Raw genomic sequence first — 27966 nt, 5'->3', positions numbered from 1 at the left:
CATATGGCACATGCGCACTGCTGAGCGATCGAGAACGCGGGAAGTAAGATGGCGGCGAACTTGAGCAAATCTAGCGCCATGGGTTCGTGTATGAATGGCCATATCACACGAGACGATAGCTCGATGTCTGAACTGCCACAAAATCACGAAAGAGTAGTTATTCTAGATGCTGGAGCGCAGTATGGAAAGGTACGCAAGGCCTTTGTAACCGGTAAAAACGCTCTTCTTATAAACCGGCTTTGCGGTAGAGTTCTTATCCAAACACACTCGTGGAGAATGTGTTGATGTTATTGACTGCGTAAAGATACTGCACTAAAACTAGCACCTCTTTACGATTACGTTTGTGCACTAAAGCTTTGTTGCTAAAGATTGCAAAGCATTGAGTCTAAGATATGCTCAACTATTTTATTATTTGCTCTTATCAGTTCCATGATTTTATTTTGCATAGCCACCCAGTCGTATTTATTTATTTTTTTTTTGCTTTTCAGTTTTGCTAATTGCTTATCCCAAAATGCTTATTCTCTGTTTTTTAAGGTGAACCTGGAACCGTTTGATCATGTGTTTACTTGGTATTTATTATATTGATACTGTTTTCCAAACTAAGACCTAGACTATATAACTATTTTGACCACTCACTGATTTAAAGGTTAGATTTTTTATCTTACCTACTCACCATCAGTACCTGGAATGCAGCAGGGTAACCAGGTGACTAGCTTTGCTTACTCAGGGTCCCTAATTTAGTTGTCAAATTAAAAGGTTTTCGTGGCCATAACAAAAGGTTATAGTGGTCAAGTTGAAAGGTTATAGTGGTCATAAGAAAAGGTTTTAGTGGTCATAACAAATGGTTTTAGTGGTCATAACGAAAAGTTATAGTGGTCATAACAAAAGGTTATAGTGGTCATAACAAAAGGTTATAGTGGTCATAACAAAAGGTTATAGTGGTCATAACAAAAGGTTATAGTGGTCATAACAAAAAGTTATAGTGGTCATAACAAAAGGTTATAGTGGTCATAACTAAAGGTTATAGTGGTCATAACAAAAGGTTATAGTGGTCATAACAAAAGGTTATAGTGGTCATAACAAAAGGTTATAGTGGTCATAACCAAAGGTTATAGTGGTCATAACCAAAGGTTATAAAGGTCATAAGAAAAGGTTATAGTGGTCATAACAAAAGGTTTTAGTGGCCATAACAAATGGTTATAGTGGTCAAATCAAAAGGTTATAGTGGTCATAACAAAAGGTTATAGTGGTCATAACTAAAGGTTATAGTGGTCATAAGAAAAGGTTATAGTGGTCATAACAAAAGGTTATAGTGGTCATAACTAAAGGTTATAGTGGTCATAACAAAAGGTTATAGTGGTCATAACAAAAGGTTATAGTGGTCATAACAAAAGGTTATTGTGGTCATAACAAAAGGTTATAGTGGTCATAACCAAAGGTTATAGTGGTCATAACCAAAGGTTATAAAGGTCATAAGAAAAGGTTATAGTGGTCATAACAAAAGGTTTTAGTGGCCATAACAAATGGTTATAGTGGTCAAATCAAAAGGTTATAGAGGTCATAACAAAAGGTTATAGTGGTCATAAGAAATGGTTATAACTAAAGGTTATAATGGTCATAAGAAAAGGTTATAGTGGTCATAACAAAAGGTTATAGTGGTCATAACAAAAGGTTATAGTGGTCATAACAAAAGGTTATAATGGTCATAAGAAAAGGTTATAGTGGTCATAACAAAAGGTTATAGTGGTCATAACAAAAGGTTATAGTGGTCATAACAAAAGGTTATAGTGGTCATAACAAAAGGTTTTAGTGGTCATAACAAAAGGTTATAGTGGTCATAACAAAAGGTTTTAGTGGCCATAACAAATGGTTATAGTGGTCAAATCAAAAGGTTATAGAGGTCATAACAAAAGGTTATAGTGGTCATAAGAAATGGTTATAGTGGTCATAACCAAAGGTTATAGTAGTCATAACAAAAGGTTATAGTGGTCATAACAAAATGTTATAGTGGTCATAACAAAAGGTTATAATGGTCATAAGAAAAGGTTATAGTGGTCATAACAAAAGGTTATAGTGGTCATAACCAAAGGTTATAGTGGTCATAACAAAAGGTTATAGTGGTCATAACAAAAGGTTATAGTGGTCATAAGAAATGGTTATAGTGGTCATAACAAAAGGTTATAGTGGTCATAACAAAAGGTTATAGTGGTCATAACAAAAGGTTTTAGTGGTCATAACAAAAGGTTATAGTGGTCATAACAAAAGGTTTTAGTGGCCATAACAAATGGTTATAGTGGTCAAATCAAAAGGTTATAGAGGTCATAACAAAAGGTTATAGTGGTCATAAGAAATGGTTATAACAAAAGGTTATAGTGGTTATTACAAAAGGTTATAGTGATCACTACAAAAGGTTATAGTGGTCATAACAAAAGGTTTTTGTGGTCATAACAAAAAGTTATAGTGGTCATAAGAAATAGTTATAGTGGTCATAACCAAAGGTTATAGTGGTCATAACCAAAGGTTATAAAGGTCATAAGAAAAGGTTATAGTGGTCATAAGAAATGGTTATAGTGGTCATAACAAAAGGTTATAGTGATCATAACAAAAGGTTATAGTGGTCATAACAAAAGGTTATAGTGGTCATAACAAAAGGTTATAGTGGTCATAACAAAAGGTTATAGTGGTCATAACAAAAGGTTATAAAGGTCATAACAAAAGGTTATAGTGGTCATAACAAAAAGTTATAGTGGTCATAAGAAATAGTTATAGTGGTCATAACCAAAGGTTATAGTGGTCATAACCAAAGGTTATAAAGGTCATAAGAAAAGGTTATAGTGGTCATAAGAAATGGTTATAGTGGTCATAACAAAAGGTTATAGTGATCATAACAAAAGGTTATAGTGGTCATAACAAAAGGTTATAGTGGTCATAACAAAAGGTTATAGTGGTCATAACAAAAGGTTATAAAGGTCATAACAAAAGGTTATAGTGGTCATAACAAAAGGTTATAGTTGTCGTATTGAATGGGTATTGTGGTCATAAGTCCATTGTTGCCATCTTTCAGGTCATTGATCGAAGGGTGAGAGAGCTCAATGTAGAGTCTGATGTTTTACCTCTTGACACATCAATCAGTACAATACAAGAAAAAGGTTACAAGTAAGTACTTCTGCTCTTTTCTTCCTTATTGTCGGCTGTAATGATGCTGATGGCCTTAGCAACCAGTGTTTAATAAGTAGGTCCTAGATGGTGGAGGTACACTGTACCTGGTATAACCATATTACCCTATTCCATTTTTAAAGACCTAAATTATACTATTTTAATACAAGCATCACACCCCTTCATTGTATGATTGTCTGATCTATAATTGTATTGTATTGTTTATTGACAGAGCTATAATAATCTCTGGTGGTCCCAATAGTGTTTATGCTGAAGACGCTCTGAAATATGACCCGGCGTTATTCACTATTGGGATTCCCATACTTGGAATATGTTATGGGCTACAGGTAAATATACACAACCTCTTGAATTATTATGTTTACATGTTGTGCCTACTAGATTAATTAGGTGTAAATTGTCAAACATCCTATTTATTCAAAGATGATGAATAAAGAATTTGGTGGAAGTGTTGTGAAGAAAGATAGCAGAGAGGACGGAGTGTTCAACATAACAGTCAAACCTTCATCAGCATTATTCAGGTGATTTGCATAACATTCATTAACATTTCACTTGATTGCACTATACACCTTTAAAAAAAAAACTTTGTTAATGCAAGCAATGAATGACAAATATCAAAATGTCAATGGCAGTTCTAACTGAAAGGAGCTTCTGGTACTATTTTTTGTTTTTCAAAATTATGGTCATGAATAAACTCAAGCGAACTCAGAACCATACATTGAGAAACTTCAATGAGTATTTTTTTATAATCAATAATCATACATATTTTGCAACATTTGGTAAAAATATATTGAGGTCTTTTGTAAAACCTTTTAGTTAAAGCAATGTCAATTTCCACTTGCCATTCATACTGACAGCATTTTTAAAATGGGTGTATACTACCTTCTGCTTCTGTGTATTGCAATGTACAGTAAAGTACTGTAAAGTCCTACCTTTTTTATTTGATATTATTGACAGAGGGCTGGATCCTCACCAGGAGGTGCTTCTAACTCATGGTGACTCACTTGACAGAGTTGCTACTGGATTCAAGATTATTGCGCAGTCTGGTGACATTGTTGCTGGTACGTAATGGTACAGTATCCAGGTTATGTATGACTTCCCAGTGCTGTCCTGCCTTATTTAGTGGCATGTACTGTAAAAGAACATGCCACTAAAGGGAGGGGCGATGCAAGGGTTGCATCGCCCCTCTCCCATAATCGTGGAAAGTCCACTTCCGGATCGCAATAGACATACAAAACTATCAAGTATAAGCGCATTAGATAGAAAAAGGCATTCTAGATCACTCTGGTATATCCTAAATCTATAAGTCAAACTTTTTTTAGCCAAATCTGATAATAAGTGTTCCATGAAGATTCCCCAATGCCCATAAAAATTCTTTCAGGGGTGGTCAGATTTTCATCAGAAAATTCCTCACCTCTTAGTGAAAAGAAATATAGATTCATATAAATAATAAAAATTATAAAAAATAATTATGATAGTAATATAAAAATAATTTTTTATAGTTTTACTTATTTGTATATGAATTTTAAATAAAATAATAATTATTACTAAAAAAATGATATAAAAGTTTGTAGTAACAAAATAACAACTACTTTATCTCATCACCTTCTTTTTCCAGCTATTGAGAATGAATCACGTAAATTGTATGGGGTGCAGTTTCATCCTGAAGTTGACCTGAGTGTGAATGGCTTAGCAATGCTCAAGAACTTCCTCTATGGGGTAAGTGGGTTTTTTCCTATTTCCCCTATCGAAATTTTGACTTTCAAATCTATATTCGTTTTTTTTCTTCTTGAAAAGAAATAATTATGATTGATCTTATTTTCTTCTTAGTGTACAAATGCTAGTTTAAGAGTCCATGCTACATTGAACATTTAGAAATGCTAGTTTAAGGGTCCATGCTACATTGAACATTTAGACTACTTGAATTACTGTTTTGTGTTTATTTTAAGTGGGCAGCGTATTCCATATAAATTGCGCCTTTGAGGTGGGGGAGGTTCTAAATGTGAAGCCAAGTGCTTGCAGGAGCATTTACTAATTATCTCTGTTTACAAATGGCAGGTAGCTGGATGTTGTGGTACATACACTGTAGGGAGCAGACTTCACACATGCCTCAGAGAGATCCGGCACACTGTTGGCAACCACAAAGTACTGGTAAGATCAAGACCACTGATCAACACAACACACAAGGCAGAAATATAATTTAGGCCCAGCAATCCCTGGCAACTTTAAAAAAACACTATATAAATGTTTTTTCTGAACTAATAACTTTCATCCCCTACTTATCAATTTCCACCGCCTACTCTGAATCTATGAGACCTCTGCAATGGACACTTAAATGAAATAATTACATTTTCTTTTGTTTCCCAAGGTCCTTGTCAGTGGAGGTGTGGATTCAACAGTTTGTGCAGCACTTTTACATAAGGTGAATATTATGAAATAAACAGGGTGCCCTGTGTGACTCAGTATTTTAGGGAGATGGCTTCATTGGCCTTGTTTGATTCCTAGGCACTTGGCCCTGATAGGGTAGTAGCAGTTCATATTGATAATGGCTTCATGAGAAAACAAGAAAGCATGCAAGTTGAAGAATCTCTCAAGTGCCTTGGACTCAGACTAAAAGGTAATTGTGCAGGTTGTTTTAAATGATGTATGAATCAATCAAAAATTGTGTAGTCTTATGCAGACCATTTAATGCCAGATGGGAAAAACATTTGATAAATTTGGCAAGCTACATTCTTGCAGCTCAATTTGTATTGTGTTGGTCATGATTTCTGGCTGTTTTAGAATATTTTACTAAAACAAATAAACTACAAAATTACATAAAAGATTGGAATCTATTGAGATCTGCACTATCAGGCCCATACCCAAAATTTCTTTTTGTTCTTTCGGGGGTGCTCAGATTTTTATCAGAAAACTCACTCCCTCCCCCTCCCTCCCAAATAAATTAGGTCCACTTTTTCAGATTTCGTACCCTCCCAAGAAAAATCCTGGGTACTGGCCTGACCATCACATTGTCACAACTGTTACTTGATCAAGTTTTTATTGTTCTTATGTTTTTACTAACACAAGTACTTTTTCACCAGTTTTGAATGCTGGTTTTCAATTTTACAATGGATCTACAGTGATATCAGGAAGGAAAGATCAGATAGCTGTAAAGAAGCAGCTTACTAAAACCCTTAACCAAGTATCAGACCCAGAAGAGAAAAGAAAAATTATTGGAGATACTTTTATGAAGGCAAGTATTTAGAATAGTTCTTTGTTTTATTCAGTAATGTATAATTGGTATAGTGTTTAGATGTTTTGTTTGTTTTGTTGTGCACAGGTCGCAAATGATGTTGTGAAAGAGCTGGAACTTGACCCAAACCTAACGTTTCTTGCACAAGGTGATTTGATACATTTCAATGATAAATGTAGTAAACTTCTTGAATCCTCAGAGAATGGTGAACACACAATGTGGATTTTTTTGTGCTTCCCTCGTCTTTTATTTTTAATGTTTGAAATTGTAAATGCATAGAATAAGTCTAGCTTCATCATACTTTGTTTGTATCTTGCAGGGACTCTTAGACCAGATTTGATTGAGAGTGCATCTCACATAGCAAGTGGGCAAGCAGATGCAATTAAAACACATCACAATGACACTGAGCTAGTACGAGTCCTGAGAGAAAAGGTACTACCGTACAGTATATCAAATGTCAAGAGTTAAATGTCTGATGCCCAGTTTCTTTTAAACTTTTGCTCACATGAAGAACCCTTGCCATTTGCTCGATAACTAATTAATAATGAGTTAATTACCTATTCCCTATTGAGAAATAAATGTTTAGCATGTGTATATGACGTCAACATTTTTCTTTGACAGAAGATTGTTTAGTTGAAGACTTTCTGGGGTTAGCTCAAAGTAGTAAAAGAAGTGGTAAACAAGCTACTGTATTGCCACCAACCTGTAATCATGTTCTATTCTTTTCAGGGCCGTGTGGTGGAACCCCTGAAAGACTTCCACAAAGACGAAGTGAGACAGCTGGGACTTGAGCTTGGCTTACCAACCGACATAGTACATAGACACCCCTTTCCTGGTAAGCAGGCTTTATTTCTTACATCCATTAGACTTGCAAGCAACCATTATATTCCATAGACTTGCAAGCAACCATTATATTCCATAGACTAGCAAGCAACCAGAATTCCAGGACCGCACTCAGTACGTTCCTTAGACTTGCAAGCAACCAGCACTTCAGGACTAGACTCATTGCATTCCTTAGACTTGCAAGTTACCAGCATTCCAGGACAGCACTCAGTACATTCCTTAGACTTGCAAGCAGTCAGTACATTCCGTAGACTTGCAAGCTACCAACATTCATCAACCGCACTCACTACATTCCTTTGACTTGCAAGCAACCAGTACATTTCTTAGACTTGCAACCAACCAGCATTCCTTGAACGCACTCAGCACATTCCTTAGACTTGCAAGCACCCAGCATGCCAGGAATGCACTAAGAACATTTCTTAGACTTGCAAGCAACCAGTACATTTCTTAGACTTGTAAGCAACCAGAATTCCAGGACAGCGCTCAGTACATTTCTTAGACTTGCAAGCAACCAGCATTCCAGGACAGCACTCAGTACATTTCTTAGACTTGTAAGCAACCAGAATTCCAGGAATGCACTAAGAACATTTCTTAGACTTGCAAGCAACCAGTACATTTCTTAGACTTGTAAGCAACCAGAATTCCAGGACAGCACTCAGTACATTTCTTAGACTTGCAAGCAACCAGTACATTTCTTAGACTTGCAAGCAACCAGTACATTTCTTAGACTTGCAAGCAACCAGCATTCCAGGACAGCACTCAGTACATTTCTTAGACTTGCAAGCAACCAGTACATTTCTTAGACTTGTAAGCAACCAGAATTCCAGGAATGCACTAAGAACATTTCTTAGACTTGCAAGCTACCAGTACATTTCTTAGACTTGCAAACAACCAGTACATTTCTTAGACTAACAAGCAACCAGCATTCCAGGACCGCACTCAGTACATTCCTTACACTTGCAAGCAACCAGTACATTTCTTAGACTTGTAAGCAACCAGAACTCCAGGAATGCACTAAGAACATGTCTTAGACTTGCAAGCAACCAGCACTTCATAGGACTAGACTCAGTACATTTCTTAGACTTGTAAGCAACCAGAACTCAAGGAATGCACTAAGAACATGTATTAGACTTGCAAGCAACCAGCACTTCATAGGACTAGACTCAGTACATTCCTTAGACTTGCAAGTAACCAACTTTTAAAGGTAAGGCCTGCCAATAAATGGGACACTATTTTTTCCAGGCCCTGGGTTAGCAATTCGCATTTTGTGCGGCGAGGAGCCCTATCAAGAGAACGATTTTGCAGACACCAACATAATTCTTGGACAGATTGTAGACTATGCTGCCGCTGTTGTAAAGGTACCTTACATTTTTATTAAAAATTTGCAAACATTTGGTGAATATATGATATATTGGCAACTGACTCTGAGCTGCTTTATGTTTACAGTTTTCCGTTAAAAATGATCGGAAATTGTTACGTAATCGACCTAAAGTAAACTTTAAAAAAGCTTTTTTTTTTAAAGTCAGTTATTGGGTTTCGGTTGTCAGGGGCGAGCGGTACTGGTTCTAAAGAAAGTGTCTTGTCTGTAATTATTCAGCAGAAAATGTATGGCGTTTTCATTGGAATCTCGAGAACTGTGTCGTGTGTCCTTAAAGCGGAACTTCAATGTACTCATGTATATAAAAATCCTATACCTTATTCCTTCTTTTTACAGCCACATTCATTGTTTGTGCGCGTCCGTAACAGTACAAATGACGAAGAAAAGGAGCGACTCCTCATAATAACCTCCAAGTACAAGATCGCGGCGTCCTTGCTCCCCATTAAGTCTGTTGGGGTGCAGGGGGATGGTCGATCGTACAGCTATGTGGTAGCGCTCTCTAGTAACGATAAGCCAGACTGGGAGTCTCTGATGTATCTGGCTAGGGTCATTCCTAAGGTCTGCCACAATATTAACAGGTATAGCGCAACAAAAACGGGATAAGAAGTATTGGAGTTAAATGAGGGTACTCAATGCTTTCATATTGTTTTGTTTGGTGTTCTTGCAGAGTTTGCTATGCGTTCGGTAAGCGGATCAAGTTCCAGATCCAAGATATCACGACGACATACTTGACTCTTGGCGTACTGAGTCAGTTAAGACAGGCTGATCACGTGGCACACTCGACACTCAGCGAGCACGGTGAGTCACGATACATGCTTGGGGTCACGTGGGAGCGCGGTAAATTCCCGTGACATGCTTGTCATGATCACGTGGGTGCACGGTAAATTGTCGCGACATTGCTGTCATGATCACGTTGGAGCACATTAAATTCACGTGACATGTTTGCCATGATCACGTGGGAGCACGGTAAATTCCCATGACATGCTTGCCATGATCACGTGGGAGCACGGTAAATTCTCGTGACATTGCTGTCACGATCACGTGGGAGCACATTAAATTCCCGTGACATGCTTACCATGATAACGTGGGAGCACGGTAAATTCTCGTGACATGCTTGCCATGATCACGTGGGAGCACGGTAAATTCCCATGACATGCTTGCCATGATCACGTGGGAGCACGGTAAATTCTCGTGACATTGCTGTCACGATCACGTGGGAGCACATTAAATTCCCGTGACATGCTTACCATGATAACGTGGGAGCACGGTAAATTCCCATGACATGCTTGCCATGATCACGTGGGAGCACGGTAAATTCCCATGACATGCTTGCCATGATCACTTGGGAGCACGGTAAATTGTCGTGACATTGCTGTCACGATCACGTGGGAGCACATTAAATTCCCGTGACATGCTTACCATGATAACGTGGGAGCACGGTAAATTCTCGTGACATGCTTGCCATGATCACGTGGGAGCACGGTAAATTCCCATGACATGCTTGCCATGATCACTTGGGAGCACGGTAAATTGTCGTGACATTGCTGTCACGATCACGTGGGAGCACATTAAATTCCCGTGACATGCTTACCATGATAACGTGGGAGCACGGTGAATTCTCGTGACATGCTTGCCATGATCACTTGGGAGCACGGTAAATTGTCGTGACATTGCTGTCACGATCACGTGGGAGCACATTAAATTCCCGTGACATGCTTACCATGATAACGTGGGAGCACGGTGAATTCTCGTGACATGCTTGCAATGAACACGTGGGAGCACGGTAAATTCTCGTGACATGCTTGTCAAGATGACGTGGGGAGCATAGTAAGTTTTCGTGACATGCTTGTCAAAACCTAGTGGCGAGGATGGTAAGTTACCGTGACATGCTCATTCATAACCACGTGGTAAGTACAGTAGGTCATTGACGTTTGCAGTTAAATTATTGGCAATGTTTTCAAATTTAAAAAACTTTTTTTGCTCTCGTAGGTTGTGCTGGCAATGTTAGTCAAATGCCGATAGTGTCGATACCAGTCCACTTTGACCGCGATCCTATCGACCATATTCCTTCATGTCAGCGGTCGATTGTCATCAGAACGTTCATTACCAATGACTTCATGACTGGAATCCCCGCAACTCCGGGAAAACACATTCCAGTCCAGGTAAGTTATCGACAGCAATTGTGTTATTACAAAGATGCCCTGACAAAGATCCATAGGTCGTCATGAGAGGGAGTTTTTTAGAGGACCCACCCAAACCCCATCAGAAGCCCCGGAATTTCTCCTTTTTAATTTACCAGAATAATGTAATTGTATGAACCCCCTTTTGAAATAGATACTGTAAGAATTACCAGAGTTTCCGTCCCCTATTGGAGTGGCGTGAACGCCTTCCTGGAATCACAAGTCATAGCTAACGGTTTGGTATCTGTTGTCAACCTGTTAATAACGAGTTAACCTTTCAGGTTGTGGAGGGAATAGTGGCCGCCATCCAGAAAGTCCAGGGAGTGTCACGTGTTCTCTATGACTTAACGTCCAAGCCTCCAGGAACGACCGAGTGGGAATGAGTACCGGCTTTTGATACTAAACTCGGGCGATGTACTGTGACGAAATATAGCTGAGAGTCGAGAACTGGTCATGTGATTGAAGCGTCATTGGAGATATGCGCGAATTCAAGACCGAGACATTTGTAAATATCAGTGATAAGCTGTTTTCTGACAAGCTCAATTTTGAATCAGCTCACACCGCAAAGGACGATGGGAAGATAGAACAACATCCCTTCCGCACCTTATGAAAATGCCCAATTTGTTGGCATGGCTGACTGCTGTTTACTTGGAATATTGTTTTTGCGTTTATTGTTTTGAGCTGCGTCTTCATCAAGATGACGGCGTTTTTTTGTTTTTGTTTACAAGTCAAACTTTTCCTCTTATTAATTTGGCTACAAAATCGGTCACAGTTGTACCGTGTTCTTTTATTTATTTGCTTAATGCCTTTCCATATTGGGAACATTATCATATTGGGAACATTATTGAGCCCTTATTTGGATTAGCTCTCTAATCCTTGAAATCTTTACAAAATCCTAACACGCATTTCTTTCACCCAGAAAAAATAAAAGCATGTTCAAAATAATTTTCACAAAATTGTTTCCGTTATTCTTGGTATGTACTGTCAATAATTATTTTCAGAAAGATTTATTTGGGACACGCGTATATTCCGGGGCTTTGGTACATTTTTCAAATCTTCAATTTCAAAAATTGAAAGTAAAAGTGTTTTAGTTTCTTGTAGAAAATATAGATTTATTGTTTACTGTATACAGATTGGATTATGCCGGCTTGTTGGGATTTTGTAAAGAGTACCGCCGTCTTTCATAGCTAGATATTTAAGAGTCAAGGAAAGAGAAAACCTTGAGACAGAAGAAAGAGAGCTAGAACGTCTGCTCAGTCGCCGTCTTTAACAAGTATAATTGCAGTAATGCTGGACGTCTTTGAACTAAATAATTTCTCCGTAGTAATTGTGTGCTTAGGTAATTTGATCAGACTTCATGTTTACCCATAGAATTCTGTTGATTGTTTCGTATTTTTCCTATTACCCTTTCGTTCTAAAAATCTTTCCTATTTTGGGAACAAAATATAGAAAAGCCTTTGTAAGTCGCCTAAGACTAAACCTCTTCTAACAAGTCTCGTCTCTTTATTATTTCTGTCCTGGCCCTTCTCTTTTGATGCTTTTCTATTAGTGTTTTTTATTGCCAGTGCGTCATCGGTCTTCTCAACACACTAAATTGATCTTGGTTTTGAAGATTCTGTTACAAGTAAGCTTTCCCTCGGATCAAACTATCCAAACATTGGTAGAACCCTTCAAGTTAGATATAATTACTAGCTAAATCTAATAACGTAAGAAATATTTTATTGCCTTTTCCAGTGATAATATTATCACTTAGCATGTCACCATTTTATTGCTGATTCCACTGTGTTTTTGTTTGACCTTAGTAAAGGGCGTAAATCATGTTTGCTCTCGGAAATTGTAAATGCGCTCCACTTCCAAAAACAAACTTCATCTCGTTAGGTTTTACCAGTGAGACAGGTGGTCTGTACAAGCTTAACTTAGTCCACTTCTCCCTGCTTTAGTACGATTTGATGCTCCCTGCTTTAATATGATTTGACTAGAAGTTTCAACGCACACTTCTATAAGCTGACATTCCGTCCACGTTTTCCTGTGTATCCCTCTTGCATGTAGTTGTTCGCCCATATCGCCTTGTGATGCCGCTCACCAAACACTCCCACCATTGGCGGTTTGTTCGTGGGTATATTGACTCACTGCACTGCCTCCCAGCTGTCCGTATTTAGCAAATGAGCGTTGTTCCAGCGAAGCACTCGCAGTTCAGGTGCTTCCTCCGGAGCAATGTACCTCTTTCTAGTCTTTCTCGCACTTCTTCCCTACATCAATGCAGGTATGTAAGTTTTTCCTCGTATATCAGCCCGAGTAATCAGCTCCGAGCAAACCGTGCCAACATCAGCCGGGCTAAAGCCCTGTGCAAACGGTGCAGAACCGGCCAGCATTTCTGGCGAATTCTTGCTCGACTGAACACTAGACAAAGGAAATTCAGAATCAGAAAGTCCATTTCCCTTGGACGTTTCCTTTGTCCTATAGTCAGTCAAGCGAAAATTCGCCAGCAATGCTGGCTGGTGCTGGCGCAGTTTGCACGAGGTTTTAAAAGCCAACCAAGAAAATGTAGGCGAACTGGTACAGCAACTCCCAATTTGGTGTTCGAAGAGCACTAGCACTGCTGCTCTAGCGTCTCGCCTGCAATGTAGGCACTGTTTGAACGGGGTTTTGCTTGTATTGCGTCTGGCCTAATCTGACAGTAAGTCTGTCTTCACTGAGTTTCTGTTACGTGTATTGGGTCTGGCCTAACCTGACATTAAGCCTGTCATCACTCGGTTTTTGTAAGTTTTACATGTATTGAGTCTGGCCTAACCTTACACTAAGCTTATCTTCACTGTTCGGAAAAATCTCTTTTTCCATGACAACACGCCTAATCATGCTCTCGCTCATACTTTAATACGTCTCTTACTCGAATTCAGTATTCGACAGACCATAAATGATGACCTACAGAAACAGAATGATCTCAAGTTAGCCTTCAAATTGACATTGTATATTAAAACTTGTCCAGTTTTGTCGGCACTCAGTCAATCTTTAACGCCTTTAGATAAAAGCTTGCTAAAAGCTCTTCTTTTTCAAAGATTAGCACAGCATTTTTTCAAAACCAGAGTAGATTTATGCAACCGCAATAGATTTAAGGTTTGCTATGAAATCTTGGCGTAACATGTTACGCTGCCGTCCATCGCAGGTTTCTTCCCATTAGTTCTTGCCCCATTAGGTGTTCTAAAACGACTCTTAAAGGTACTAGCAATCACCAATGCAAACAGCGTCAACATCCCTCTGCCGACCATAAGACAAAGGTAATGTTGGCAGCACTTTCAAACATATCGTTCAAACATTACTAGCATCGCTGCTGGCAGCCAGTGCTGTGATAATAACCGTGTTTGAGCTGGTCATACTTAGGCTGTTGAATTTCCTTGCAGATTGCGGCCGTCGCCCTCCCATGTCCCGTGTTATCGGTGGAGAGGCGGCCCGCCCGTATAGTTGGCCGTGGCAGGTGTCGGTCTCAATGGGCAAGTTACACTCTTGCGGAGGCGCGCTGATTAGTTCGAAATGGGTCATCACTGCAGCTCACTGCGTCATCGAGTACCCATTCCCACAGGTTTATGAGGTTATAGCAGGTAATAGTGCCACTGTCTATCTCATCGTGGAATATGTGAATGCGGCCAAAGCCCGCTTATCTTAAGCCCCATCTACACTAACAATTTTTAATCGACAACTATATTTGTTGGCATCTACACTAGCAATTTTTCATGTGTGACAATTTTTAATTGCCGAGAAAAAAGTAAACGTGCTAGCTTTTGAGCAACTATAGTTGCCACATAAACATTGACGACTTTGCTCCATCTACACTAGCAAATAAAAAATGTTAACCAAAAATTGGTAGTGTAGATGGGGCTTTAAAGATCCATTATCGTTCACAACATTGTTATTGCTTTCAACCAATATTAAAAGACAAATTATTCAAAATAACAAACAATCTAAAATAAAATCTTATTGCTTTGTTTACCAAATTCAATGGAAAATATCACAACAGCTTTCCCAATTTAGCCGATGGAAATGGATGCTTTCTTACTCCTTGGAACTTTGCTATGATGACAAACTGGCGGCTGACAGTGCCTTTTTAAAATGTCACTCGTGTAGTGATCCTATGCGTCGGTATAAAAAGATTATTAGGCTTTGATGACGCAATTAAGCTATAGCTTTTTATCCAGAGCAAAAAGGCACTTTATAAGACGGGCCTGGTTCTTATTTGTGGGGGTAGTGCTTCTCAGGTGCGAAACACGCGCCCTGTACAGGATTTGCTAAGTGGGTGGGGGGGGGGGGGGGTAGGGGGAGGTTGAGCAGCCATAAGTATCCTATGGAAAAAGGATCGTGTAAGGTGATGGTATGATGCTATGCATAACATACTAGCATATCTTACCAACAAGCGTCGTGTCTTCCAACTGACAGGTGCCCATAAGCTTTACGAAATGTCACCCTTCTACCAAAGCATCAAGGTTAAGAAACTAGTGTATAACCCCGGCTTCAACGAGAGACACTATAGGAATGATATCGCCCTACTGGAGCTTGAACGGCCTGTCCTAACGAACCCACATGTAAGCCCTGTCTGTCTGCCTCCGGTCAATGCCGGAAAGGTACCTGTTGGCAAGAACTGCTTTATCACAGGTTAGAGGGAGACCTTAGTCATCATCATCAACATCATCAGTAAAAAAGCATCATCACCATTCAATGAGTTTATCATCACTTAAGTTTTCAAATAATCTTCTCCTCTTCTTTTTTCTACTTCATTTTTACCTTATTGTTTTCCTTTTTATCTTGTCTCTTGGCTTTTTCTTTTCTCCTCCCCCCTCTTGTTATCATCATCACAACCTTCACTGTCACGTCTCTGCAATATCACTTTTCTCCCAACCCAGGCTGGGGCCGCGTATTTGAAGGAAGTGACGAAGCGGAGTTTTTACAAGAGGCCGAACTAGTAGTGGCTTCCAATGCAAAGTGCGACAAGAAAAACGGGGAACTCCTCCCTGTCGATGACGCCTCCATGGTTTGTGCCGGAGGGCCTGGGCGTGGTGGTTGCCAAGGCGACAGCGGAGGGCCCCTGGTGTGTAACGAGGCGGGTCGATGGGTACTGCGAGGAATTGTCAGCTGGGGGAGTAGGGAGTGTTCCACTGAATTCTACACGGTGTTCACAAGGGTCATCAACTATATGCCCTGGATCGAGACGATTCTCGCAGGTAACCAATCTCTTTCATATAACCCAAATGAATCTTCCCTGTATCATGATATTTTTTGTTGTATCGTTTTAGGTGGCGACAGCGGATGTGCCGGAGTAGCCACTGCTCCCCCTACCCTACCCCCGAAGCCAACAACACCCAGTAAACGTACGGTAACCCTAAAACAATTTCGGAAACCACGAGGGGATGGGAGTGAAGAGAGAGGATTCTAGAAGTCGATTCATTTTACATAAAGGGTTTCAAGACTTAGAAAAAGTTATTTGTCCACATTATGATAATGGTTCTTGAATTATTGTATAAATATCCAGATAAATCGAGCTCGGATAACTCGAACTTCCCAACTGACTTCATATGATTCCTTGAGACCAATTTGCAGTCATTTCTTCTTCTCTATAACTTTTCAGTAACTTGAGTTGACTTCATGATTCCTTGAGACCAATTTCCAGTCATTTCTACACTGCCAACTCGAACTTTCCTGTAACCCGAGCTGACTTCAGACCAATTTAATAATCTGTCCTTCGTTTTGTTTTTGAAGAGGAGCGTGTACACTTCGCAAATGATACTTAGCTAAACAATGCCGTGTGCTTTTGTCTAGCAATGTTTCACCATTTCATAGTTTCGACTTTCATATGACCTTTTTTTCAGCTTGTATCGAAGTATCTACCGAAGTGTGTATGCAAATCAAGTATAACTGCTACACGAAAGAAGTACAAAATATCTGTCCAAAGACTTGCGGCATTTGTAAGTTCAAGCAACACAACATTGTTCATACTTTTGGTACTGATGATGTTTCCCGCATAACACACAGTACACTGACCTAACAGGGCTGGCGTCGCCGTTGACGCACAGCAAACAAGCAAACATGACATCCGGTACACAGACCTCTAAGGGCTGAGGGCTGCTGTGTTTCTAGCCGTAGTAGTGACAGTGACGTCATGGAGGATGTACCGGAAAAGCCTTTTATTCTAGCGCTCAATTCCCAACATTGGCAAAGATGTTCAAGAGTAGTCCTTGTTTCTGCCTTAGGGAACAAAGTTAGTGAACGTCCCAGTTCTTGTAAGACCACGAACTTGCAACCTTCACTCCGTATTAGGAAAACGGCTATATTTTTAGTCCGTATTAGGATAACGGCTATATTTTTAGTCCGTATTAGGAAAACGGCTATATTTTTAGTCCGTATTAGGAAAACGGCTATATTTTTAGTCCGTATTAGGAAAACGGCTATATTTTAAGTCCGTATTAGGATAACGGCTATATTTTTAGTCCGTATTAGGAAAACGGCTATATTTTCACTCCGTATTAGGAAAACGGCTATATTTTTAGTCCGTATTAGGATAACGGCTATATTTTTAGTCCGTATTAGGATAACGGCTATATTTTTAGTCCGTATTAGGAAAACGGCTATATTTTTAGTCCGTATTAGGATATAACGGCTATATTTTTAGTCCGTATTAGGATAACGGTTATATTTTTAGTCCGTATTAGGATAACGGCTATATTTTTAGTCCGTATTAGGATATAACGGCTATATTTTTAGTCCGTATTAGGATAACGGTTATATTTTTAGTCCGTATTAGGATAACGGCTATATTTTTAGTCCGTATTAGGATAACGGCTATATTTTTAGTCCGTATTAGGATAACGGCTATATTTTTAGTCCGTATTAGGATAACGGCTATATTTTTAGTCCGTATTAGGATAACGGCTATATTTTTAGTCCGTATTAGGATAACGGCTATATTTTTAGTCCGTATCAGGATAACGGCTATATTTTTAGTCCGTATTAGGATAACGGCTATATTTTTAGTCCGTATTAGGAAAATGTATCAGTGCAGGGGTGTAGCCAGGGGTGGGGCCAGGGGCCCCCCCTTCTAGCAACTAAAAATACAGTAAATGTATGATACATTATCTAAAATACAGGAGAAAATGCCTTGAAAGGGCCTTTTGGGCCCCCTCCTGTTAAACATCCTGGCTACGCCGCTGAAGTGTATTTATCTTTTAGCTTTTTTTAGTTTCTCATTGTTTATTGCCGTTTTACTCGTTCCTGTTGTCGTTGCTTAACGTACCCAAATCCTTTCTTATTTCTGCGTAAACAATTTCGTATGGTGACGCTCGCACATGATTAAGATATGCTCTGGGCACGAAGTTGGCCCTAATAATATAAATAGATTAAGCCAATATGACGTCATTAAGTAATGAAGCCTCGGCTGTTTTTGCTTGCTTTATTAATGCAATATTTGTCGTGTCTTACTTTCAGGTTGATCGTACGAGTCGTCGGGATGCCTTAACGCCATTTTCTTAATTTTTAACAATATCTAAATAATCATTCATTTGTATATCAGCGATTAAATCTGTAAATGTGTGAAAAATAAAATAAATGGTAATCATTATGATAAAATCGTAAAACTATTGATCGATGGGAACAATAGCCGGGAAACAATAGCCGAATAGAAGAACGTGGAATGCGCCAAAACAACTATTTTACAAAAGCGTAGACGTTGAAGGTTTAAAATTGTTTATTAGAAAAAAAAATAATGGAACAACACGAAAATGGCATACTTTAAACATAAAAAATACTATGAGCGACTATCCCTCATTAGGAAATATAGCACGAAATATACTTCCTGCCCCTACTATCTGCTCGTTCCCCTGTTGCAAGAGTACGTGCAAAGTACAGATGCTCGAACAAATGGGAATAAACAGAATTGAGTACTTACGGCGAGTATTATCTGCTCTTGCCCTTAAGCTAACTAAAAGGGTGGAATCAAATCTGCAAACACTCTTTTTGTTTACTCTTTGTTTCGATAGAGAAGCACTGGCGTATTCTAGTTTATTAGCTGCTTATAACTGTAACAAAACTAGCAAAGTAAAGCTAATTAGGTTTTTAAGCCAAATACGTAGTTTTCGCGTTGATACTAGTTCGAGTGTTTTGTGAAATGTGATATATCATTTTAGCACTTGAAAAAGGTATTCTTACTCTTTTCAAAGAGTTTGAATGTACCACGTTCAGGTAAACAAACAAATGCGTGGACTGAATAGCCTTCTCGCACCGCTTGGATTAGCGCAAAGGACGAAAAAGCTGAATCAGGCAGAGACTATATCAAATTTGCTTTATTTCGACAGAAATATAAGAATTTTCTGACAACTGCAAGCCACTTGATCTTTTTTATTACGAGCAAGGACCACACTCTAATACTATCTAATCCTTACGTCCTATTTATCAAAACCAATAAAAGTCTCGTGTTACATAGTCACTTGTATAAATTCGCGTAGAAGGCCGGCTAGATCCACAAATATCAGCCTGCGACGGAAGGCTTGCTAAAATGGCGACGAAATGGTGTCTGCCGTTTTTGTTATTTGCTTTACTTGCATTGTGTGCCAGGTCCTATGCCAAGCCAAAAACACTAAACTCATTCAAGGAATTGATATTTGCCCAGGTAAGCCATCTAGACAGATTCTTTTCTTCCTTTTCTGGATGCAACATCGCAACAAGAAGTGATCAGTTGATATGAACAGTTTCTGGACATAAAACCCCGTACATTTACCTTTAACTTCTTGTTTACTGGCTTAGTACTTTCTGTGTTGGCCTCTTCTTCTCTTCGAGAAATATTTTTGCCTCCAGTGAATCTCCTTGGCATCTGGGTACATGAAGAAGTTAAAATGGTTTGACAAAACGAGAGCGAGAAACGTCGCCTGTTATGAAGCGATTGGTTTCAGTACAAATTTATCCCCACACGGTAGTTGACTTTTTTATCTTTTGGATAAAATGTTTTCGTTACCACGTCATTTTTAGATCTGAAAAACAAATTCACTTATCTCATTTAAGAAGGATCTGGTTACATACCCCTTCTCCTTTGTGAATGTTTAGTCATTCTTTTAAAAAAAAAAAAGGTAACCGCTTAAAGAGCTCTGGTAAGCCAAACCTTTGTGACAAATCATCTCGAAATAGCCGTTTAAAAATATTTAAAATTCAATTACCAGACCTGAATGTTCAAATTTTTTTTTACTTTTGTAAATCATAATCATACTCGTAATCTAAACCCAACCTTAATTTTATCGGCGCTTGGCAGAACAACAAGCATCTCATTTCTAATGCATTGTAAAATCATGGAAAGGCTTAGACAGTTCGATTTAGTTGTATGCAACACCTCTAACAACTCGAGTCGTAGAGTGTAAATTAGCCTACGATTCCACGTTGCTCGACTACGAAAGTCGCAGTGTGTAATTCTGCTGAAAATCAGGGCTAAGACATGTCGTAGAGAGGTCGCGTATCGACTAGTTTAAATATTTTCCGAAAGAACTCTACCAAGCTTTTGTCAATGTATCGACATAGACTAACACCCTGGTCCTGCATGGGGCTAGTGGCCGTTTTGCCCCATTCGGCATGTTTTTTTGTATATTACACTTCTTGCCCAATAAAGCTAATATATAGATTTGGGCATTGCCTAAAAGCGGAGCTTCAAACGACCAAATCTTTGCTTTTTTATTTTTGCTTAATAATTTAAGAAATTTTAAATATTGTTAGTTATTTATGTTTTTGACGATTTCAACGATCTCACAAATCACGCGCACAATTTGTTAAACCTCCTTCCCCCACATAACACACACAAGTTTAGCTGTCATTCGATGTTTCGGCGTTACGGTAGTTTTACTTCATCGACGTCATCGATGACACATGACACCTGGCAAGTTTGATTGTGAAACAATGTTTCTTTCAAGATGTATGAATGCTTTTGCTTTTTTAAGTGACGTCATCGATGACGTGAAACAACACGTGGCCATATTGTTGCATCCCCCTTGACACCTACATGACACCTTCCGAGTTTGGTTGCAATACGGTGTTTCCTTCGTGAAATATAAATATTTTTTTATTTTGATGACGTCATAATATTTTTGCTTCTAGTGACCCCCTCAGCAAAACTCGAGTCGATGGGTTACCAATATTTGTTACCATATTTTTCTAAAAAAAACACTACTTTTTCTGAGGTATGGGGCTACGCTCACGCGGCTATTAATGAAAAATGGCGGCCGACAGAGACTTTCTAATCCTGATCCTGGAGAAGAGTTGTCGCCATCTAATTTTTTTCCTCTTGCCTCTCGCCAGGATATTTTCTAGGCATTTTCGAGAACGCGAGCGAAATGTGAGATATTTAACTAACTTCAGGGATTCCACAAAATTGTGAAGGCGAGCGGAATGATTTCATCTTTTTCCTATGTTATGTGGGATAGCTAACTGGAGTTGGAACTTGTTTCCATTGTCAGCACTATCTTGAAGAATTTCACTACCTCTCGCCCATAAAGTCCGGTAACCACGACTGGCGCACGGCGATAGAACTGTTCCAGCGTTATATGCACCTACCCGTCACAGGCCAGTTAGACGAGGCGTCCATCAAGAAAATGCATCAGAAGCGGTGCGGGTTCCCTGATATCGAGGAAGACGAGGACACAAGTGAGTACTGGGAACTAGCCGTTATCGAAGTTTGTTTTGTTGAAAGGCCGGGCATGAAAATTGTATCAAGGCCCCTACTCAATACATCAAGCGCCCCCGACCGAAAAAAATGTTATGCTTTATTGAAGAATTGCAAACTATCATATACAATATATATGACCAACCCCCCTCTCCCCAGAAATCTATCCTTTTCAAATTAACAAAACCATTCGACGCCCTTATGTAATCACATCGTAAATTATATCCAGGTAGGCGTCCCTTAAAATGTCTTCTGCATTGTAGATCTTCAAGTTTTCTAACGTTTTTATAAAGTGACGGGGGATTTATAATATTCTCATTTAACTTGACAGAACACCCGTCAAGCAGATTCAAGAGGTACGCTGTTGCCCCAACCAAATGGAACAAGACTTCTCTGACGTACGCCTTCGAGAACTACGGTGATGATATGACCTCTGCCACGCAGGAAAATATTCTCGCAAGGGCATTCAGCATGTGGTCGGATAATAGCAACCTCACCTTCACCCTTGTGTCCGACGCGTCTAATGCAGACATCAAGATCGCGTAAGCAACTCCAAACAAAGCGTAATCTGCCTATATTAAAGCCGCATTGTCACCAGTTTACTTCCGGAGATCCGACGGAAACCTCAACCGTTAAAAGACAAAAGAATCTTTTCGAATCCGAAATACTTAACAGTCCATCCACTCTAAATTATCAATCACATCCTCAAAGAAACTTCCAATAGACACACTGCTTTCTATATTTTGAAATATTTTTCGTGTTTTCCGTTAAAAATCATCGGAGATTCTTACGTAATCGCCCGGGAGTAAACTGGTGACAATGCGGCTTGCAAGGAATAGCGCGATGGCTCAGTAGTAAGGGTTTTTCTTCTCAAGAAAGAAACCCAGTGTGTGAGCCGGGGTCGGTCAACTTACTTTATCAGATGTATAAAAACGTTGCTTTTTACAAAAGGACCTTGTATCTCTTGTTTTTTTTCGGATACGATAAGCTGTGTTTTTCGTTTCTCCATTCTAGCTTATACCAACATATTATCGTGGGTCGTTATATGAACTAGAAAAGGGAAAGTCTATCTTCAGTGGTCTGTCTTCCAGTGTACTTTGCCGCATAACCTAAGTCTTTTCTCACTTCTCGTATTCATATAAATAGCTAGATAGTAGAGTACGCCTTTTAAAAGTGGCCTAATATGGCAGGAATAGGGGACTTTCGCTAAGAGATCACGCGACCTTTTTGGGTGGCAAATTCAAAACAAAATGATCAAACAAAAAATCAGAAATGACTTCGCCCGTCACACCAGAGAACGACGAAGAAATAAAATCTTTAAATAAACCTAAACCCTTTCTGAAAAAAAGAGTTCTGGGGCCGGTTCCTGAAAGGCCGATTAACTCAAACCTAGACGAGCGCCTAATCCCGGGTTAAAATTCGCTAATTGTAGGTTAGCTAACCGACGGATAACTTACCGTTCCCGAAAGCCAAGTAATCCCCCGAATTACTAACCCTGGATTAAACGAATGAAAAACTGGTTTGAGGAGTAAAATTCACACATGGTACCCAGTATATCAACAAAAAGCAACTTAAATTTACCTTTGGTGATTTTATTTTCGCAGAAAAGCCCCAAAACACCTCTACATCACTTGTAATTACCTCCATTTCATTGCCAAAAAAGTGTCATTTGCAGGATTCGAGTTGGTGCGTGACACTAGCGAGGCAGATTCATTTCAAGTATAAATTTCATGTAACTTTCTGTCTGTCCCAGCACAATTTTCAAGTCAGCATCGCAACGAAGGTCACATAATAAAGCGAAATGTTAGGATATTTGATCCCTACGTTGTTTTGTGTAACGTCTTTTTTGTCGAAAACTTTATTTTATGAAGCTTTAGTTCTACTACAAAGTTTGGGAGGCCTGTGTTACGCCAACAGTAGGTTCGCGAGCAGGGTTAGATTTTACCTCCAAACTGACCCAGAGTTCGGGAACGGAACTAATCTGGGGTAAAAATTTAATCGTGGGTTAGGGTTAATTTAACCCTGGGTTAGCGCTAATCGGCTATTAAGGAACCGGCCCCTGGTTGTTTTCCTAAGCGCTGAATAAGCTGCTTTTTGTTGCTGTTTTGCCAAGGCTGAGCACGCAATAGTTTGCCACCTGAACAGTCACGTGATCTCTTAGCGCAAGTCCCCTATTCTGGGTGGGGTCGGCCACCATTGTTTTTTTTTTCGTGTGATAAGGGGGTTTGCATACATCAGGATCCCATAGAAAATAACCGTTCTATCCTTCATGTTTGATGCTACACCCAGTTGGTTATCATCATAGTAGTGGAACCTCGATATGACGGACATCATTGGGACTGTGCCCGTTATAGGCAGGCTGTCTTGTTGTAACGTTATTTTTACTTGAAGGTTTGTGACAGGAACTCATAGTAATTGCATCTACCCGTTTGACGGCCAAGGGAGCGTTCTTGCGCATGCATTCTTCCCAACCGACGGCTCGCTACACTTTGATGACGACGAGGACTTCACGGACGGCGTAGCCACAGGTATCCCAATGACGAAAACCACTGATGAATAAACAAGAAAATATATCTACTAATTACCTCAAATTATCATAGCGACACACTGAACTTGCTCATTTAAAGGCCGCTGTATTTATTACAATTCTCGCAATCATAGGGCTTATTCAAGGAAAGCCTCAATTTCAATTGTATTGATCGAGTGTACAAGTGGATAGTAGCATCCCATCATCACATGACACATCATACCGCCATATGAAGTGTATACGTCAAGGTTGTAGTTATCACGTGCGTTCCACGTCTCTCCGTAGGGACCAACTTGCTTGCAGTGGCGGTCCACGAAATCGGACACATACTAGGCGTCGGACACTCAAGCGAAACCAATTCTGTCATGAATCCCAACTACAGTGGATATGACCCAAACCTAGCCCTTCATGCAGACGATATCAACGCCGTATCATATCTATACGGTACGCTAGTCAAGTACACACGCGCAACAAGAATAATATATGCACACATAAAATGTAAATATCTATGATTAATGAATTTATAGGGTAGGCTAGTTGCTGCTAGGCATTTTGCAGATCTAATAGCTACAGGTATCATGTGTTCAAGGTTTTAGCAGCAAAAAAACGAAAATAGTGGAGCATATTAGTAGTTGTATCAGGCTTTCTCAACTTTAACATATTAGTACCTCTTAGTATAACTGTTAAAAAGGCATTATGTTATTTACTCGTTGGCTTTACAAGCTATCAGCGGAAGGAATATCGCGCAATTATAGGCCTCAGCTTATCTTAAAATACCTATATTAAGCCTCGTAAATCGTTTTTTTACAGGTGATGGAACTGTGATGCCCGATGCTACACCATGTAATTATATATTTCTTCCTTTCCCACTACTTTTTTGCACTGCCACGCCCAACATTCCTCCCACGCACCTTCCGTTTCTATTCCCTTTTTGTGATCTTGTTTTAATTTTTTTACCCTCTCTGCTGCTTCACTTTCACTGCTCTATTCGTGTGCTATTCTTACCTTTTTCTCTGCTGTAATTCTTGTCGTCCTTTTCTTAGATCCGTTCTTCGATGCGTCCCATTTCTGGCATTATCAATTTGTCATGCTTATAAGTACGTGCTTGTTCTCCCAGCTGCTTGCTCTGATCAGCTGGCTGACTGCATCAGCTACCAACACTTGTGTGATGCCTCAGCAAGCATGAAAAAGTACTGCCCCAACACATGTGGCGTCTGCAGTGAGTATTATGCTATTAAATACTAGTACTACCTTACTATTCTATGTTGTAGCAGCATAGTGAAAGGCGCGTACCCCCCTCCTCCCATTTGTCTGTTCTTTACGAATCACCAAATCTTCTCTTTTTTCATATTTTGCGATAATTTCTGACTGCGAATTGCACTCAGCTTATGATGGTTACGCACAGCTTATGATGGTTACGCTCAGCTTACGATGTTTACGCTCAGTTTATGATGGTTACGCACAGCTTATGATAGTTACGCTCAGTTTATGATGGTTACGCACAGCTTTGATAGTTTCGCTCAGTTTACAATGGTTTCTCTCAGGTTATGATGTTTTTGCTCAGCTCATAATAGTTAAGTTCAGCTTATGACGGTAACTTTCAGCTTATGATGGTTACGCTAAGCTTATGATTGTTACGCTCAGCTTATGATAGTTACGCTCATTTTATCATGGTTACGAGTGTAGTGTTAGTGAATCTTTGTCTTTTTTCTGTTTTCTAGGTGGAGGGCAGGTTGTCAGTAAGTATAACTTGACATATTTGCTAAAACTTGGTGACTCGACTAAAGCAGAGTTGTAGCAGGCCTTAAATATTGATGGTACGATACAGAATCAGAAAGAGGCCTCAAAATATCAGCAGACCTCAAAATATTTGAGAGGCACCGCCATGCCCCTACTAATCATTTCCTTGATTTAAATCTTTTTGTACGTATAAAATATAAGATAATATAAAGCTTTACAAATATTTTAAATATTTTTAAAAACTAGGTGTTGAAAGTGCGGACGGGTAAAAAATGTTCAGGAGTATACTTGCAGGATTTCTGATGGAGGCGATGAAATGTTAACATGACATTCCACGGTAACAAATATTGATGACAAACCTAACCGAAGCAGCAGCAACAACAACAACAACAACAACAACAACAACAACAACAACAACAACATCAACAACAACAACAACAACATCAACAACAACAACAACATCAACAACAACAACAACATCAACAACAACAACAACAACAACAACAACACACAGATTATCGAGATTGTCTTCCTGTGACCTGACAATTATTTTCTCTCCTCCTAGACGTTTCATGTAACGATGAGAAAAGTTCTTCAACCTGCAAAAGTTATAAAGCCCTCGGCATGTGCTCCAACTCTTATGTCCTTGGTTGGTGTCAATCTACGTGTGGGGCATGCTGATGGTACAGGTATAAACCATCACCCTTTCCTCCACGGTCACATCTTACTGTCGAATCCGTTGTATCGCGACCCGCGTTTTCAAAACACGATTTGTTTTGGTTTTCTGTTACGTCAGTAAAACCATTCTGAGCCAATCAGAGTCTCGCTTAGGGAACTTCCCTGGCTATCCTCTGGACGAAAATCAGACAGTGTCGCTACAGAAAGCCAGGCAACTGCACTAGGTGAGAGATGGCAAGAATCTGATTGGCTTAGAATAATTTGACTGGCGGAACAGGAAACCCCAAAAGAAAAAAAAATCTATGTTTTAAAAATGCGGCGTCGCGATAGTTACAACGGATTTGACAGTAAACTTCCTATGTACAATGGTACTTTAAACAAGCGACCAGTGTCTATTCAGACCATGTATTTAGCCCGTGTCCGTCGCCAGGGCCAGTCACCTTTATTTATTTTTTCATTTATTTTATTTTATTGACTCGGGTGGCAGGGTTGCCGCGGCCGATTACCATAAAAGAGCCCCTTTTGGCAAAACCTGATATTGAAAGAAAAAATTATGAGAAGAAATCTCAAAGTTACCACCGGAAAAAAAACGGTAGGCTTTATTTACCGAATTTAATCGAAAATACCGCAAAGATTTCCCCAAATCAGCCGATGGAAATGGATGGTTCCTCACAGTTGATGGTTCTTTGCGACAAACCAGCGGCAGACAGAGGCTGTATAAGCGCCTACTTGATTTCTCTGTTCAGATGGGAGAAATTGCTTTGAATGAGGATAGTAAAGACGTTTCAATACTATCCATTTCTTTCAGGTTAATGTATTACGGTGACAATTTCAAAGACGTATCTTGGAAAAAGGAAACACAAGGAGACTTTCAAGACACCATAATCCAGCACATCGCAAATAGCAACACGTTTTGTAGCAAAGTGAACTTTATAGATTTATGAAACGACAGAAGCCATTGCTTTTGACATAGAAATAATAACAAGAAAAAAGCATGGAAAAGATGAAATGACGAACATTGAAAAACAAAACCAAAAATATTCAATAAAAAATAAAAATAAAAACATTTTATACTATAATCTATACTGCATATATAATGTATATTTTATGGAATAGCGTAGTGAGTTGTTATATTTATGGGACCTTCCTTTTTCTTTTTGTAAAAAAACTAGTGTTTTTTTCATAAGTTTTTCTCGAGTATTCTCCGCGATAGTCCAGTATCGAATCAGTCTTCACGGTCGAAAAATTCCAAATGGTCGTGGGAGAGGCTGAACCACGTGACACCACATAACCATGTAACCGCCCGCCCTTATGGCTGAACCACGTGACACCACATAACCATGTAACCGCCCGCCCTTATGGCTGAACTACGTGACACCACATAACCATGTAACCTCCCGCCCTTATGGCTGAACCACGTGACACCACATAACCATGTAACCGCCCGCCCTTATGGCTGAACCACGTGACACCACATAACCATTTAACCGCCCACCTTTATGGCTGAACACGTGACGCATCAACACAACCAACACA

The 27966-nt window shown here is 39.4% G+C and overlaps 3 protein-coding genes across 5 annotated transcripts; all 3 read left to right on the top strand.

The window, feature by feature from the left end:
* Positions 1 to 3: 3 nt before the first annotated feature.
* Positions 4 to 12180, top strand: LOC5506184 (GMP synthase [glutamine-hydrolyzing]). The gene is made up of 18 exons (XM_001626849.3): positions 4 to 189; positions 3065 to 3156; positions 3389 to 3503; positions 3598 to 3695; positions 4132 to 4235; positions 4793 to 4893; positions 5233 to 5325; positions 5543 to 5596; positions 5680 to 5791; positions 6255 to 6406; positions 6494 to 6554; positions 6726 to 6838; positions 7136 to 7241; positions 8492 to 8607; positions 8964 to 9205; positions 9295 to 9425; positions 10617 to 10789; positions 11089 to 12180. Exons 1-18 carry the CDS (start codon positions 49 to 51, stop codon positions 11188 to 11190), a joined length of 2106 nt encoding a protein of 701 aa, XP_001626899.1. The 5' UTR covers positions 4 to 48; the 3' UTR covers positions 11191 to 12180.
* A 583-nt stretch (positions 12181 to 12763) lies between these two features.
* On the top strand, positions 12764 to 18410 carry LOC5506183 (chymotrypsinogen B). Of its 3 annotated transcripts, none has more exons than XM_032374538.2 (7): positions 12764 to 13070; positions 14206 to 14403; positions 15236 to 15451; positions 15700 to 16017; positions 16090 to 16164; positions 16663 to 16758; positions 18275 to 18410. In XM_032374538.2, exons 1-7 carry the CDS (start codon positions 13022 to 13024, stop codon positions 18277 to 18279), a joined length of 957 nt encoding a protein of 318 aa, XP_032230429.2. In that variant the 5' UTR covers positions 12764 to 13021; the 3' UTR covers positions 18280 to 18410. The 3 variants fall into 3 exon arrangements, with proteins under 3 accessions (XP_032230429.2, XP_048581118.1, XP_032230430.2); XM_048725161.1 differs by lacking the exon at positions 12764 to 13070 and adding an exon at positions 13125 to 13484; XM_032374539.2 differs by lacking the exon at positions 12764 to 13070 and adding an exon at positions 13532 to 14082.
* An 882-nt stretch (positions 18411 to 19292) lies between these two features.
* Positions 19293 to 27496, top strand: LOC5506166 (matrilysin). Its single transcript, XM_032374537.2, has 10 exons — positions 19293 to 19454; positions 21280 to 21466; positions 21817 to 22027; positions 23877 to 24013; positions 24298 to 24456; positions 24823 to 24855; positions 25130 to 25231; positions 25734 to 25751; positions 26318 to 26441; positions 27239 to 27496. The coding sequence occupies exons 1-9, from the start codon at positions 19341 to 19343 to the stop codon at positions 26431 to 26433; spliced, it is 1077 nt and encodes a 358-aa protein (XP_032230428.1). The 5' UTR covers positions 19293 to 19340; the 3' UTR covers positions 26434 to 26441; positions 27239 to 27496.
* Positions 27497 to 27966: the final 470 nt, after the last annotated feature.

This window comes from Nematostella vectensis, chromosome 3 (assembly GCF_932526225.1).
Source record: "Nematostella vectensis chromosome 3, jaNemVect1.1, whole genome shotgun sequence".
Classification (NCBI taxonomy): Eukaryota; Metazoa; Cnidaria; class Anthozoa; order Actiniaria; family Edwardsiidae; genus Nematostella; species Nematostella vectensis.
The sequence above is the reverse complement of the archived record's forward strand: the minus strand, read 5'-3'. Positions and strand labels throughout refer to the sequence as shown.